This window comes from Calidris pugnax, unplaced genomic scaffold (assembly GCF_001431845.1).
Source record: "Calidris pugnax isolate Ruff unplaced genomic scaffold, ASM143184v1 scaffold51, whole genome shotgun sequence".
Lineage (NCBI taxonomy): Eukaryota > Metazoa > Chordata > Aves > Charadriiformes > Scolopacidae > Calidris > Calidris pugnax.
The window spans coordinates 1,036,037-1,052,403 of NW_015090797.1; the positions used below are offsets into that span (position 1 = coordinate 1,036,037).

Below are 16,367 nucleotides of genomic sequence, written 5' to 3' on the forward strand. Positions count from 1 at the left end.
AATTAGTATTTGTTCCAAGTGGAACAAGTTCTTACCATAACTTATATGGCAATAAATAGGCATCATCTTAGTTGTATTTTCCAGTCAAGCACTGGAGTGGTGTGCTGGTTTTGGTTGGGACAGTTAATTTTCTTTGTAGTAGCTAGTATGTGGCTGCATTTTGGATTTGTGCTGGAAAGAGTGCTGATAATACAGAGATGTTTTACTTATTGCTGAGCAGTGCTTTACACAAAGCCAAGGCCTTTTCTGCTCCTCACACCACCCCGCCAGTGAGTAGGCTGGGGGTGCACAAGAAGTTGGGAAGGGGACACAGCTGAGGGAGCTGACCCCAACTGACCAGAGGGACATTCCATACCATGTGACGGAAGAGGGGGGACATCCTGGAGTTAGGACGGTTTGGTTTTCCCAAGTAACTGTTGTGGGTGATGGAGCCCTGCTTTCCTGGAGATGGCTGAGCACCTGCCTGCCAAGGGGCAGCAGTGCATGAATCCCTTGTTCTGCTTTGTCTGCACGTGCAGCTTTTGCTTCACCTATTAAACTGCCTTCATCTCAACCCATGACTTTCTTCTCACCTTTACTCTTCTGATTCTCTCCCCCATCCCATTGGGCAACTTCATCTGTGGATGCTCTCACCAAGAATAAGCCTAAAGTCATCTAACCGTGTTTTGATGAAGTATGGATGTCCGTGTGTTGACTAGCCCTGTCACTAGGGAGAAAGCTGATTCAGATTTCAGGGTACAGTGCTGTTGGGGATCATTGCAGTCGTGGCAAAAAGGAGCTACTAGGGCTTATTAATATTTGTGGTGGTTGTTTTTTGTTCACTCTTTTTTTTTTTTTTAAAAGTTGTCCATGAATTTACATATGAACTGTATTGTATTTGCATAAGCTTGTTAGCTGTGTGGCTCTTGAGTTAATTTTCTGTTGATTGGAGTCTGCTGGAAACTCCTTATTCAAGTGACTGGAGGATGGGATACTCTTCATGCAGGGTCTCCATGTCTGGCTAATGCTAACTTGAAACTTCAGTACAGTAGTGCAAAAAAACCCACAACCCTATAATGGAGTTGACTGGTAATGATGCTGTTTCTGGTATGCAGTGTATAATTCAGAGAAGTAGAAATTGTGCTTCTGCCAGCTTGCCTTAAAAACAAATGTAATGAGTAGTGACAGAATATCCAAATACATGAAAACAAAACACTTAATGCATTCCAAATCTCTAAAGGAATTAAATGATAAATTTATATGTGCCTTTTCAAAGAGTAGAGCTAGCAGTGGCATTTTAAAGCAGGCTTAGAAAAGGAAAGCCTAAAACTTCCAGTGGCAACACTTCTGCCATCCTGAGTGTAGGCATGGAGCGGAGAGAAATGCTGTTGCTATCCAAATGTGTGGTGTCATCAGCTTGCTTTCTTCCCCTAGAATCTGCATAAGGATGTGATGTGAGCAAGGGAAAAAAAAAAAACAAACCATTTTTGACTGATGATAAATTGTATGCCATGAATTACTGTCTAAATAAGATGATACTGTACATCAGTATAAAAAGAAAAACAGAAATCTGATATGTTTTCTGTGATTCCAGGTATTCATTGATCAAATTAAAAGACCCATCTGTACCTAAATACAAATGTAGTCAAGACTTGAGGGGAGGGGGAGAAAAGCTGAGTTGTCAGATGGAGTAACAGTATGTTTCTGGATATGCAACTGCCTTGTGCATCTGCCCCATCTAGTAAAGGCTTCTTGAGAAAGGAGGGAATCACTCCAGATGCCACTCTTGCCATCTCAGTTTGTGTGTGCTGTGTAAGTGACAATATGTTGACGTTACATAATTTTATACCAAGTTTTGTGTTGTCTTGCAATATCCTCTTATGCTTTTAGATGTGGAGGATGAAAAGCTGTTTCTAAGCATGTGGTTATAGCTTGATCTTTTTTTTTTTTAAACCCAACTCATGGGGCTTGTGGCTTTCTCTGTTGTAGTCATTTAAACTCAGACACAAGCAGTCTTTTAGGCTGTATTGTACAACAATATTTTGGTAGCTTCCAGACTAACCAGGTAGTAAAAAGTTTCCATTGATGCAATCTTGTTTTACACTAGGAAATATCATAAGTGTGTATGGAAGATCTGGAATTCTTCAGGTATAACTTCGAAGAGTGTTTAATGCAATCCTCAAAAAACGTTGAGGTACTCATATATGTATCTTGCATTCTCCTGTGCCTTCCCCCTTTCTTTTATGCAGAAGGCCTTTGTGTGAGGCGTTTAAGGAGGTGGTTTTAGTGGTGGACTCTGCAGCAGCCAACTCTCTAGCTCCCTTGAAGGATCTGAAGCCGTTGAGATCAGGGATCCAGCTGGCTTTTTTGATTTGTGACCTTGATTTGTGACTCTGGATTTTCCAGAGCCTAGCCCTTGGGGGGCTGGGGAGGAGGAGGAGGCAGCATTGGTAGCGGAATGATTTCCAAATGCAGGGAAGATGGGATTGTGTTGTGGCATCTGCCTGATTCTCCTTAAGCTGATTTTCATTTGAAAGCTTTAGTAAATGTACTCATTGTTTGTTAACTGTTTAATTGTTTCTAGTTACAGCTGATGGGGTGGGAGAAAGGTGGCAGGAGTTGAATCCTGCTGAGCTGTCATAGCTGTAGGTTTGAAAGGAAAACAGAAAAGCAAGGAAACAAGGCAGAAGAGTTGTCTTCCCTCCCCCACTGGAGTATCCCTATTTAGCTGTAAGTTGCTTTCATTAAAACCATGGGTTTTAATGCTTTTGGACAGACCCTTGACAGAGGGGCAGCTTCAAATGTCTGAGTGGTCTTTCACTGGAGACCACTGCCCTCTGACCAAGGCGGGTGGCCTTGATATAGGCAGGTGAACTGGTATTAATTAGGCTGCAGTTCCCATTTAAGATTTTCTTTAAACCATATATTACTTCACCTGTAAGTGTGTGCCTAATTGTCTAGAAAAATGAAAATGTATAGAGGCAGCCAAGTCTAGTAGTGGTGATGAAGAGGTGCTTGAAGTGGTTGAAGAACTGCTTAAAAAAGTTACTGTTAAAGTAATCTCAGAGCGTGCCCATTTTTTCAAGTCCAAAATACCTTTTGACTCAAATGATGAAGTGCTTTGCAGTTTGGATCTTGTATGCACATAGTGTTTTGGTGTGCTACGTGCAGAGTAAAGCTGATGTACACTTAGCCCTTACATTTCTTGGTGGCTGTTCCTTGGAGCAAGAAACTAAATATTATGTTATCTTATCAATGTGGTCAAGTTATTTCTTCCACAGAGGCATAGGAAAGCCATAATATCTCTTAATTTCTAACAGTCTGGATGTTTTCCTCCAACAGGAACTGTTCTTATCAGAAGCAGCAATGGCCAACTAATGCTAGTATCTCAACAAGCAATAGCTCGAGCACAGAGTGAACCACAAAATAACACAAGCGTGAGACCATCTGTGCCGACCAGCACACCTGCAATCAGAATACGTGCTGTACAGGTAACTTCTCTCATAGCTTTAATTTGACGTAGCTGTATGTTGTGTAGTTGTAACAGGGTTTGCAAGTAAGTTATGGAGGGTTAAATAAGCATTCGAACGCTTTCTGAACAGCATGATGGTGTTTGGGTTTGCTTGTAAACATCGCTGTGCTTTGCTTTCTCAGCTTGAAAAAAACTGCTAGCTGTTACATATGGTATAGTTCAAATTAAGGGATTTCTCTCTGATCATGATGTAAAAGGTTTTGAGAAAAAAACTTAACAAACAAAAACCAACCAAACAAAAAAACTTCCCAACAACCCAACCAACCTACCCAAATAGTGACTGGTAGTAATTGTCACCTTGCGATCCCCTGGTGGGATACTTCTCTGAAGCCAAGTGAAGCTAAGGACCTTTCCCATGTCCCCAGGATGTTCCTCCTTCCCTGAGCTCTGCTGACTTTTTGCTCCATCTCTTGTAATAGTCAGTATGCAATGGTGAGACCGGGTACAAAAAAAGTAGCAGTTTGCATGGGTTTTGCCAACGTGCTCATCCTTCAACTGTTTTGTTCTGATTAGGCATTGAGTCTGAATGTCTTTGAATCTGATCTTGAGTATTAAAGGGGTAATCAAATAGCTTTGTTGAACAGTGTTTAAACTGCATGGGCTAAGTGAATGATGCCAGTATTGTTACTTTAAGGGTTGGCATCTTGGTTTATATCGGACAAGAGTGAGTACTAACTTCAGTGTCTGTTTTGTCATTGACTTGTCTGACAACTATTCTCTGTGTGTGTTTAATTATTTATTTTATTTTATTTAAGAACTCTGGCACCCAGTTACTGAAGAAAGTAGCAACTACTTCTGTGAAACCATTATCTCAAACAACAAATGTTGTGGCTTCTACTGCTCAGCCACCTGCTGTAATACAGGTAGGTGGCAAGCTTTATAGTGAGGTGGATAAGTGACAGAGAGAACTGAAGAAAGTAGGAATACATTCTTGTTATTTCTAACTCTAAGTTTTCACTGAGCTGGTAGCTTGTTGTCCTCATGATAAATTCTTTCCTGAGTGTCTTTTTTTTTTAAATGCATAATTTAATTATGCTTCTGCCAGTGTGTGTCAGCTCATCTTCTCTCACTGCAGTAGAAAAAGCATTTTATTATAAAATAAATAGTTCAGAGAGTCATTTCCAGTGCTTTTATAGCCTATGACACAGCTTCTTCAAGCTTTTCTGGGAGATGGAGGATTCCCAATTCTATCTCCTTTTTGGGTTCCTTGATTCCTTAGGGGGGAAAAAAAAAGTACACCTGTGATGATGTTGAGGGGGAAAATGAGCTGTCTGCACGAGTCAAGCTGTTTTTCATGTCTACATTTTTTCCCCCTCATTAAAAGCTGAAGCAAGGTCATAGCTGAAGACCTCTGTTCTCTAATTAAATTTGGCAGACAAGTTCCACAGATATGACTGTAAATAGACAGTGGTTGGAAATGCCTCATTATTTTTAGCTACTGGTTTTTGTCTTATTTCCTAGGTCTTATTTCTCTTTTTCCAGAGAAAAATGTTTTAGGACTCTTCTGTTGTAGAACTTGCTATCTGTAGGATATGTGACTTGTAGACACAGTTTCTCCTGTGTTCTTTGGGACCAGAATTCTGGATAAGCACGTGTGATGAAAAGAAAACTGCTTCTTTCTGCTGCTAAATTATTCTGTTCTCCTCAAGAGGAGGAAAAATTGGGAAGAAGTCTGGCTTGAACATATCTTTTCTTTAGTGAACAAGAGCTTGAAGGAGACTGGGCTGTAGTGATTGACCAAGCACTCAGTAAATGAGCAGGATCAGTCATTCAAAAAAACCACTCTGGATGTGTGTTCATGACCTTGAGGGTGTTTGAAGGATTGGAGGATATGCTCGCTGACAGCGGTAACTAGCAGTCTGACTTAAAAATTTGTCCTCCTGCTGTTCTTCTGTATCAGCAACTGAAAACTACTCACAGCTCTGTCTGTGATCTTTTCTCTCTTCTTCTCACTACAGATGGATATTGTTGGGGCTAAAGGGGAAAACCCAGAGGCCTCTCTTAATACACTTTCTTTGCTCAGAATGGAAACGACATACGCTTGAACAGTAACGGGTATTCCTTCCCACTTTTATTTTGGAATACTAGCTTGCAAACCACATGCTTGTGATTTCTGCATAGAGATCTTTAGACTATAAAGGCAGTACTCATCTACTACACTATCCTTGCACTGGGGAGAAGAGACAAAGGTAAAGATTTCTACTGTCTGATGGAGGAAGCTGCCTGCATCCTCACAATCTTATGTGGATAAACATTGAGATTCATCATACTATTAACGTATTATTTTTTTTTTTAACTAGCATCTGCCTTTGATTTGGTTCTTTTCTACTTTTTTCTTTCGTTTTTGATGTAGTTGGTTTCACTTGTGTTCTTCTGAGATAATTAAAGAGGTAGACATGGAGTATTTTTTGTAAGCTATATTTTTTTTGGTTGTAGAATCTTGAACACTTCTAATGTTGGATTTAAACAGCAGGAAGGATGACTCTAGGAAAAAATTAATACTGTGATACAATACAGAGTAAATAGGTATAATATGGATACATCCTGCTATCACAGGGCTACTTCGTTCCTCACCCCGGGGTTGAACAAGAGAAGGGTGCTGATGAGGGAGTCTCTGTTTAAGGTTGCAGGAACTGTCTGGGAAAAGAAAGGAAGAGCCCTTGTGTCTGACTGCCTTGGCAGCCATTTCCATCATTAGTGGTAGAAAAACTTGCTGGTGTCAATCTTGACATTTTTTTTGAGGTCACAGAAGAGGAGTGTTGGTGTGGAAGTATGATTTCACTGAATTTCACTGAATTTTTAGAGTTGGAAGGGACCGTAGAGATCATCTAGTCCAACTCCCCTGCTAAAGCAGGACCACCCAGAGCTTGTCAGAGCATGTTACTCAGGACTGCATCCAGGCGGGTCTTGAAAATCTCCAGAGAAGGGGACTCCACAACCTCCCTGGGCAGCCTGTTCCAGGGCTCTGTCACCCTCACCGTGAAAAAGTTCTTCCTCATATTCAAGTGGAACCCTTTATGTTCCAACTTGTGCCCATTGCCCCTTGTCCTCTCACTGGCAACTACTGAAAAGAGTCTGGTTCCCTCCTCCCTCAGCCCGCCTTTGAGATACTTGTAGGCGTTGATAAGGTCTCCCCTCAGCCTTCTCTTCTCCAGACTAAAGAGTCCCAGCTCTTTCAGCCTCTCCTCATAAGGAGGCTCCCATAAGTGGGAGACCGTGGAGAGGAAATAATCCTTGGCTTGGTTGTGTATCTCCTGCCCCGTGCGAGATACAACTTGAAACTCTGCAATCTGCAGAACTCTCTCTAGTTACTGACTCCAGAATTATTCTCCTCATCTAGAAAAATATTTCCATTTGTTCTCATTCCTGAATGTCTTTAAGCTCTGAGGTTAGACAAAATACCTGCACACTTTTATTTTTTACCTTCTTCCCAGATGGGTTAACGAAGCTGCAAAGTATCTAATTAGCATCATGCTGGGGCGCTTTCATTTAGATGCAGAGCACTTCTTCTCTTGAAATGACTGCAAAATATGCAGGATTAATGCCATTTTTTGTGGCGACTGTTTCTCTGTTGCTCGAAAAGTGAGAATGAGAATTGTCAGTAGTGAAAAAAGGTTGAGGGCAGATGACAGAAGTTAATTCCCATATATTCATCTTCCTGGGAAAAGGGTCCAGCAGACCTCCTGTTGTTCCCTCCCTCAGCTGATAAAATGCCGGTCTGGTCTTGATGTGTAAACACACTGGAATTTGCAAGAGATCAGCTCCTGTGAACCTTGTGTTTTCAGGTTTTAAAAGCCCAGGGCACTGCAACTTGACAGATCTGTACTCTGTCCCCTTCCGTCTTTCCTCCCGTCCATCTGTTTGTGGGATTCTCGTGCCCAGTTTGCCTCCCTATGGTCTTAGAGCTGTTGAGCCTCATCCTTGGAAGAGGCAGTGGTGGTGGCAAAGATCCTGCAGAGAGCTATTAAAGTGTTACCAACAGTGGGAGTCTAAGCTGGAAAGCTTTCTGGTAGCTGCCTGCTTCTTTCATGTCAAGCTGGCGGCAGCTTGGGCTGGGGGGGGGAGGACCCAGGAAAAAAATAATTTATAAATAAACAGCAGAAGTGTGAGCGTTTTGCTTTAGATTTAAATGTTTGCTCACTAATTTTCTCTATCCTGAAACACTTAAAAGCCCTTTAATATTCTACATTATGCCTATCCAACTCTGATTAGTTTTTGGTTTATCCATGGGTAGGGTAAGTTGGGTTCTCGTGCTACTGTTTTAGCATTAGTTCAATTTGCAAGTATTACTCTTGTGCGTTTTAGCATTAGTTCAATTTGCAAGTATTAATTTGTGATTGCTGGAATAAAGTGTGGTGATTAAGTGTGTTAAGAGTCACTGAAAGCAATTGTGTATCACAGACCTGAGCCTAGAATTTGGTTTAGGAAACCAGACTTTCCCTTTCTCTTAAGAGGTTTGGAGGAAAAACGACACCCGACTTCAGGTTTCAAAAGCCAGCCTGAAACTTTTGCTTGTTTCCGTATCCTGCAGGTTCAATCTGGCTTTTTAGTTTTCAAGTTCAGAGATCAATAGTTGTGGGTTTTGTGGAGGCAAAGTCTTTTACTCATATTGTATTCTGTTGTATCAGAACAACTGTGTTGCCTTTTTTGAGTGTGGTGTGGGGTTTTTTGTTGGGTGTTTTTTGCTTTTTTTCCTTCTTTCTTTAAAATCTGCAGTAGAAGTACTACAGTCTAGTAGCTTTTCCTCTGGAAACTACTATTTAGCCTGGTCTGAAAAGGAGAGAAGCAATTGCATTCTTATTTTTCCCCTAAACCTTCATTAGTCTCCTGTTGCTGGATCTTCTGAATCTGTCGGTAAATTCTAATGAGATTTGAAAAAGAGGTCTTAAAATAACTGAGTTTCGTGAGGTTTTGTGTCTGGGCAGAGGAGAGAGAGAGGGAGATCCAAATTGCTGCCCGCAATGAAAAAGCAGGAAGAACCTGTTAGGTGCATTTGCTCAGCTGGGTGCTTCTGCTGGCACATGCATCCTTCCAAAGTGGACGTGGCATCTTTTGCCTACTGCACGCGTGATGGGAAGGGTAAGGGATATTGCAATGGGGAGAGGAGCTGCAGGGGGAAGAAAGGAAGAGAAATAATCACCTTAGGTCATATTTATTTTCAGAGTACTGTCACCTGCCTTAGCATTGTCCAGAATTCCTCAGTCTTAGATTGTGGGAGCCTGGCAGAGTTAATCTATTGGTTTCTTCGACAGAGTTTTACCTTTCTGTCTTCACTTGGAAGTTTCAGGCAGTGCTTCAGTCTGGGTGAGCCTTTGCCATTTCTTCCCCCTGCCCTTGATTTAAAACCAGAATTATGGCTGTGGGGGTTCTGTCACTTCCTGTATTAAGCAAAGCCTCTCAAAGCAAAGAAATTCAAACTTTAAAAACAAAAATACTAATTGTTTATTTACGTCTTAAATAGTACTGTGGAAGGGAGGGTGCTACCTTATACGCTAGCAGAATACAGTATGTTTGTCACGTTAGCCTTTGGTTAAAAAGTGTTAATTTTTCTTTTCAGCCAGCAGCTGCAACAGCAAGTGTTACTACAGTTACTGCTGTAAAGCCTCCGAGTACTGGAACACCTGTAAAACTTCCAGTTACAGGACCACCTGCACAAGCCATCTCCCAAAAGGCAGTCTCTGTGAAAGCAGAGGGCACAACAGTAGCACAGACCAGCGCTTCTACAGTAAGGGGAAAAAAAAAGTTTTTAATTAAAAATTAGCATTCTGTATATTCATCAGAGGTTGGAGAGCCAATGCAACATCTAACAGTCTTCTCTTTATTTCCATACTAGGAGATGCTAGAGAATGTGAAGAAATGCAAGAATTTTCTTGCTACACTAATCAAACTGGCATCAAGTGGACCTCAAGCCCCTGAGATGGGGCAAAATGTGAAGAATCTGGTGCAAAATTTATTGGTGAGACTCTTTTTCTTTTAAACAAAGTCCGCATCATTTGTGTATTGTTTTTGACACTGATTTCATCATAGTTTTGTTCCTTGTCTTTTTTATTTTTTTTATTTTTAAAACAGCTGAATAGCTTGGTTTGTGGCTGAGTACATTGGACCCTCTTTAAGTCTTATATTATTACAGCTCTTCTTTTAGCTGGATCCCATGCTGTATTTTTTGCCCTGACATTCCTGTTTCATTTTATGCACTCAGATAACTGACAGCAGGAGGAGCTGGTAGTGTTAACGCAGCTTCTGGGTCTGAACTGCTTTTTTTTTTTATCATGCTAGTGTAGTTTTGAGTCCTCGATGGCAAGAGTATTACTGTGGAGGTTGTAGTGCCGCGCTATGTCCGTGCTACTGCTTCACTCCAAGAAAGAACTGCCTTATAGGTTGACAGCGAAGCTCCAGTGGAACAAGCATGACATTATTTATGTCTTTAGACAATGGGATGGAGGAAATAACGTTGTGGCTGCCAACCTCTCTCTCCTTGCAGGTGGCTTCCGTGTGCTGTTTTGTGCTGTACCCCAGCACAGCTGGGTTTTCTTGGTAACGATTTCTCTTGCCACTTCTTGTCTTGGCATTTGACCGCTGCTGCTGTTCTGCTGTTCCACCGTAGCAGAAGGCTGTGGGCTGATGGAGGGGGATGGCTTTGCTAGTGGTACCAAAGGGCTTTTCAGTCTGGAAAAGCGTGGTGTAGACGGAGGTGTAATTTAAGAGAGCAGATTGTTTGAGGATGCAGCCTTGCAAAAAACTGATTCCTCTGCCTCTGCTGGACTGTACACCTTGCTTCTTGTGCTTACAGTACTTCTATTTATTTTATTTTTTTTAAGAACAGTTGTTACCAGACATTAGTACATCATTAACTATGTGCTTGTTTGCTTTTTGTAGTATTTTTTAAAGATGCTGTTCTTCTGCCGTTCAGTATGCGTATATGATTTAAATGCAAAGTAAAATAATATGTATGAGGGAAATGAGTAAAAGGCAGCTGTGAAGTAAAATGGTCCTTAAGGCAATCTCATGAAGTGGGTGTCAAGTGCCGTGTATGTACTGAGATGTAGTGCACCAAATCCCTGCATCTCTATCAATGAGACCTTGGTGACCTGTATCCACAGCTCAGTGACACCTAACAGGCAGCAGATCAGGTGAATAAATAGGAGAGCTGTTGTAAGCTGTTTGTTTGTGAATATACAGTCCTTAAAACTCCAGCTCTCTTCACGTAGCTCCTTGAATGGTTGTAATTTCTCTGAGGGGACAGAGATTGGTGCTGGGGTCCCTCTTCCTTCTGTGTCTGTACCCCCTTAGAGGAGGTGATGTGCTTGGTGACTCTGGCAGTGTCTACCCACCACCTTAGCCCTGTTATGGTGGCACTGAAGTAGTTGGGGGGGGACACTCAGAAATCTGCTGCAGCTTCCTAACTCTCCCAAGCCCTTGAATCAGGTGTTTGTGTTGGAGCAGAGCATGAAGAAAGGAGACTACTCTGCATGCCAGAGGACTGTTACTGTAGGGGTATGCAGAAGTAATGTCCTGATGTTTAGTTTCTCTCCTTTTGAAAGGCAGTGTTAAGTGTTCTGCTTTATTATGCTATGTATGCGTTAGACTAGAATTGTCTTACAAAAACTGCTGAGTTGTCTTTTGTCTCCGGTCTCTTTAAATTGATCTTTATACAGATAAACTACCTTTACAGAAAAAAAGTACTCCAAGCAGATTTTAAGTACTTCTGCATAACAATGAAGTGCTCAGTGCTACTTATAAACTTGTTTCTATTGGTTTGCTTCACTGAGGTGTTTAGACAAGTATTCTTAAGTGTGCTATCTGTCTGGAATTTAAGAAAGTAATTTAATTTGATACTACTCTATCTAAATTTCAAGATCATTCAATCCTACACCTTTTTTTTTTAAAATGTAAGAGGTGAAAAATATTGAGTATTGACGTTGAACAATTCCACGATAATGTAAATTTCCACGAATTTTGATACACCTGCGGAAAAAACACAGTAGATTCATACTTATAATTTACCATTGTAATTATACCTTCTTCTTAGGAAGCAAAAATTGAACCAGAAGAGTTTACAAAAAAGCTGTACATAGAGCTGAAGTCGTCTCCACAACCGTATTTAGTTCCCTTTCTCAAGGTAAGTGTCTGATTGTGGATATGTAGTATTTAATGAGAGGAGGGAGGAGGACCAGAAAAGAAAAGAGGCAGAGCATTCAAATGGGTATTTACTCAGGTCAGTTGAGGAAATGGTGTTTAATCTAGCCCTGTGTGACTGTTGCTCTTGGAAACACAATTTTTTGGGGGTAGAGAGGATTTCAGAGGAGTAATTTATGCTGTATTCTTAAATTGGAGAGTAATTACCCTCTAGACGTTAGTGGAGACTGATGTTTTGGAAGCTGATGCATCTACAGTAGAGCAGCTATACTAAGGTGACCTCTTATTTTCTTATCAAAACTATAGCTGTTCTGAGTTCTAATGCAGAAGAACTGTTAACAGTGAGTATTTAAGCTCAAAGAATCTACATCAAGCTAGTATTCCTCTGTCTGCTGGTTTGTGTTTAACTGGAGGCAGAAAAATCCCCCATCCCTTTCTCCAGAAGGATCTGACAGGACTACTGCAGCTTAGGAAAAGTAACCCAGGACAACTCTACCTCCATTCAAGCAGATACTCACCTAAATTAAAAAATGCTCTCTAAACACTTTTAATCACATGATAGAATAACAAAATAAAAGTGAACGTCTTTGTTGTATAGCAAGCATTAAATCCCAGTGAAAACATGGAAAACTTGATTATATTTACTTAATTGCAATGTGTACAGTATTCTTAGGCTTGCTAGATCTGTACATTTCTATGGCATTTATTATTGGCATGGTGGAGAATCAGGGAAGCACAGTTTAGTGGTGAAGCTGGGACAGAGGTTTTCTGGAGTTTGTCCTCTTCCTTAGTATTTGACAGCACCTATAACAGTGCTTGAGATAATGCTGATATTACTCTAGATGGCTGATGTTAATCTGTTCAAGTGTGGGATGCATAATTTGTGTTACAATGGCTTTAAATGCTTTGCTAGCAAGTTTGCCATCAGCTAGAGGACCACAGTCATCTCTGCAGGGCTTGATATAAAATTTTCATACTGGTCACTTAGCAGAGCTGTCACATGTTCCTGCTGCGGCGTGCTGTCAGGTACTGGTATCATCTAGGGGTCTGGGGCAGTTTCCATGCCCTATAATCCTTGATGAGGTGCTTTCTCCCTGTTACATTCTACATTAACAGAGAAATACTGTGACTCCAGAAACATTGGATTGATTAGACATTGCCGTGGTCAAAATTAGCTGACTTCGTAGTGTTACCCGTCCTTTAAAACATCTTGCACCCCGGTTGCTTTTTTCTGAAATACCTTAAGGATGTGCTGATACACACCAATTAGGTCTGGTGTCTGTAACTCTGAGCAGCTGTGACAGGACAGAGTGCCAAATGGAAGCAGACTTCAGGAGCACTTCTCTAAGGTGCTTCAAGATTCAGTGCTGGCCTTGTTTGTGGTGGAAATGCAGCTTGAGTCTGGAAAGAAATGTAATAACAGCTTGTTGCCAATTCACTTTTTGCTAGTGAAGTGAAATTTTAGGGAGGACTCTCTGGAGTTGTCTCTTATCTTTGAGCTGCAGGTTGTTGATGAAGTTGTTGCATGTGTGTTTTTTCTGTTCCAATAGGTGGAAAAGTACAGTGACTTTGGCTGTAGAGCCTGCTTGATTTTCTAATCCGTGCTGGATACTTTTGGTGAACAAATTGCATCAGGAGCATGAGGAAAGCTGAGCAGCCTATTTAATGTTCACTTCGTTTTCTGTTTAGATAGGTGTGCCACAGAAGGTCTAGATGTCCAAACAGTTTGTTCACTTGGTGTGTTAGCATGTGAGACAACATGTTCCTTTGGCATGAAGTCCAGAGTTGACAGCTCTGTGCTGGAGACTCTTACAGACTTCAGAAGTTGTTTGAGGGGAGGAAAAAAGGCTTGTGAGAATATCCATGTCGCTGCAGAACTGATTTCCCCTGGTTCTGAGCCAATAAAGATTGTAAATAGTCAGGGAGAAAAATCTGTAGAGGGCTTGAAGATTATTCTGTCCATTAACCTTCTCAAACAGAGCTGTAGTAAAAATGAGATGTTGCCAGATACCTTTACTAATGTTCTCTTGTTGCAGAGAACTATCTGGCTTAAGTTGTGCTGCTGCAACTATACGGGCATTATTAAAGTGGTATCCCCCCCTAGTGTAGATACAGCTGTATTGGTATAGAAATGCTCATCTCTTCAGAGCTTGTTTCTGACTTTATTGGATAATTTGTAGTTCTCTGTCAGGCAGGCTCCATGGAATAAACACAGCTGTTACAATATAGCAGGGGGTTTTGGCAAAACAAAAATTTTTGAGGTTGTAAAGCAGTTAAAATGGTCTTTTTCTAGAACGCAAATTTCAAATTGAAAACTCTAAATGAAAGAACAAAGTTAGAGGTGAGTTTCCCTTTAGATGGGGTTTGCTACGTGCAGTGAAGTCGTGGTGACTGTTCACCTTTGCTCAGCCTGTGTTGGTGACTCTTGTGGTGTTCACTGAGCAGTACTGTCATCAATTTCAGGGTGCTTGAATCCTAGTTCACTGAGCAGTATTGTCATCAATTTCAGGGTGCTTGAATCCTAGCAAAACGTGTTTAGAATAAGCAATTTATTGTCTTGTGAAAAATTAAATTGGAAGATGAGGAAGAAGATTCGCATCTGTATCGTGGAAGATTCTGCTGATGTTACATCTAGTGGTTTTTTTTTCATTTTTCTTCTAGAAAAGCATGATTGCTTTACGGCAGCTCATGCCCAACGCTCAGAGCTTTATCCAGCAGTGTATGCAGCAACCAGCTCCCACCCAAGAAGCTGTTTCAACCTGTACCTCTGCAGCACCTGCTCCTTCGATCGCAGCGGCAGCCTCAGCTGTAGCAACAACTTCTATTCCAGTTACAAAGCCAGCGTCTGCATCTGTAACGGTCACAGCTACTCCAGTTATAAAACCAGTCCTTGCCAGTGTGTTGGCAACACCTTCTCTGCAGACCGTGAAGCCTAAGCCTCTTCCTTCCTCTCCAGTGGTGACAGCATCTCTTCGTCCTGCAGCTTCAGCCCTTACCACAGCGATAGCAACATCAGGGCTGGCTACTATCCATACTGTCAAGCCAGTCTTCACCTCTGCGGTAGCAACGTCCTCTCTCCAGTCTGCAAAGCCAAAGCCACTACTGGTGTCTACAGCAGCATCTTCAGCAGCAACTCCTCTCCAGCCTCTGAAACCAGTCCTTGGAACCCCAGTCAGTATTAAAATCTCACAGCCAAACTCCATCGTTGCACAGTCAGTGGGTACTCAGCAGGTGGTTAAAGTGAAACAGTTGGTAAGATGAATTTCTTGGTTTCTCTATAACCGGGCTTCCTTACTTTGACTCTTACGTTTTTATAAAGAGGAAACCAGTTTGGATCTTACCTTTTTCTTTTTTTTTTTAATGTTACCATATGAAGCCAGTCTGTCATGAGTTAATCGGTTATGTTTGTCATATTTGGGGATGTTGAGCCCTTGCTGGACAGGTGACTCTAAAGCTAAGCTGTAAGTTCGGTCTGTTGCGAGACATGCTGACCACCATTCAACCAGACTGAACATCCAGCTTAAGACACAAAGGAACATAAGTTCTGACCTCTGCTGTGCATCCTGCCAGGCTAGGTTGGCATCTGAAAGAAAAGGCAGGAAATGCTAGTATCAGAAACTGAAATTGCTCATGGGATGCTTACATTAATTACTGTTAGATGCCCTGGTAGGGCTGTGCCTCAGCTAGCCACCAGGGATTCCAGTTTGTCTACCTTGGTAGTTCCTACCCTGGGTACTTTGCAGGCACAGGTGGCTTGATGATGTATAGTGATATGTTAACTGAAATGTACAAACTAGCTCAAGGAGCTTTTCAGAGCAGAGTTCCAACCTCCAAATTTACTAAGACATGTTAATTATGAAGTCATCCAAAAGTGAGCTTTTTCTATCAGGCCTCATTAGCTAACAAATTCCAGGAGGAATAAATGTCTTATTAAAACAATACCCTCAAAAGCAATGTGTTAACATTTTTTTTCTTGGCACAGGTTAACTTCTTGCTAATGTTAATGTTAAATACCAAGAAACTGTGGATCACAGGTATACCCAAAAGACCAATGTTGTGAAATACATTAAGTTTGGTTTATGGGTGTTTTGAGATACCCAGTAGCATGCCGTCTGACTGGTCTACCTGCAAATAACATTCTTTAGTATTTTGAGAGAATAATCTCCCTTTGGCAGGTGAAGAACTTGATTCCTGAATAGGACTCCCTTGTAAAGATTTGTTCCTTAAAAAGAGGGGAAAACATAAGGCTTCCTATGAAGCTACATTTAGTTTCCACGGGTGTAGCAGGGCATCTAGTAAGTGAATTTCCTTTGTAGTTTGTTTATTGTGTCTACTTGATTTAAAGGTATTCAGACCTTTAAAATGTTTTGCTTTTTAAGGTTTTCTTCCTTTCAAAGTGCATACGGCAGATATAATACAAGAATCCTGTATTCTAAATTAAAGAGCTTATGCTACCAGCTTTTCACCTTTTCAGATTTGCTTAAAAAGAACAAAGCATTCAACTACATGGAGGGGATGGGAGTCCTTTTTATGAGTGGGTTTGTTTTAAAAGCAGTTATCAAGCATATGCACTATCAGTCTTCGATAGTAGTAGCTAAAGCCAAATTGGAAAAGGAGTTGATACCCTTACTGTCTTTAAGGACTAAATTTGAAATTCCAGCCAGAAGAAAATGAGGGCTTCTTAGGTTGTTCAAGGGCTGGAGAGCAGTTTGTTGGCTAC

At 41.2% G+C, this 16,367-nt stretch overlaps 1 protein-coding gene across 1 annotated transcript in view; it reads left to right on the top strand.

Annotated features, from left to right (window-relative positions):
* The window catches only part of TAF4B (TATA-box binding protein associated factor 4b), a 73,790-nt gene that overhangs the window by 12,330 nt on the left and 45,093 nt on the right, over positions 1 to 16,367 (top strand). The window contains exons 3-8 of the mRNA XM_014936892.1: positions 3,322 to 3,470; positions 4,267 to 4,374; positions 9,069 to 9,236; positions 9,345 to 9,467; positions 11,541 to 11,630; positions 14,309 to 14,899. Of these exons, the coding sequence (XP_014792378.1) occupies positions 3,322 to 3,470; positions 4,267 to 4,374; positions 9,069 to 9,236; positions 9,345 to 9,467; positions 11,541 to 11,630; positions 14,309 to 14,899 (1,229 nt within the window). The remainder of the gene's footprint in view (positions 1 to 3,321; positions 3,471 to 4,266; positions 4,375 to 9,068; positions 9,237 to 9,344; positions 9,468 to 11,540; positions 11,631 to 14,308; positions 14,900 to 16,367) is intronic.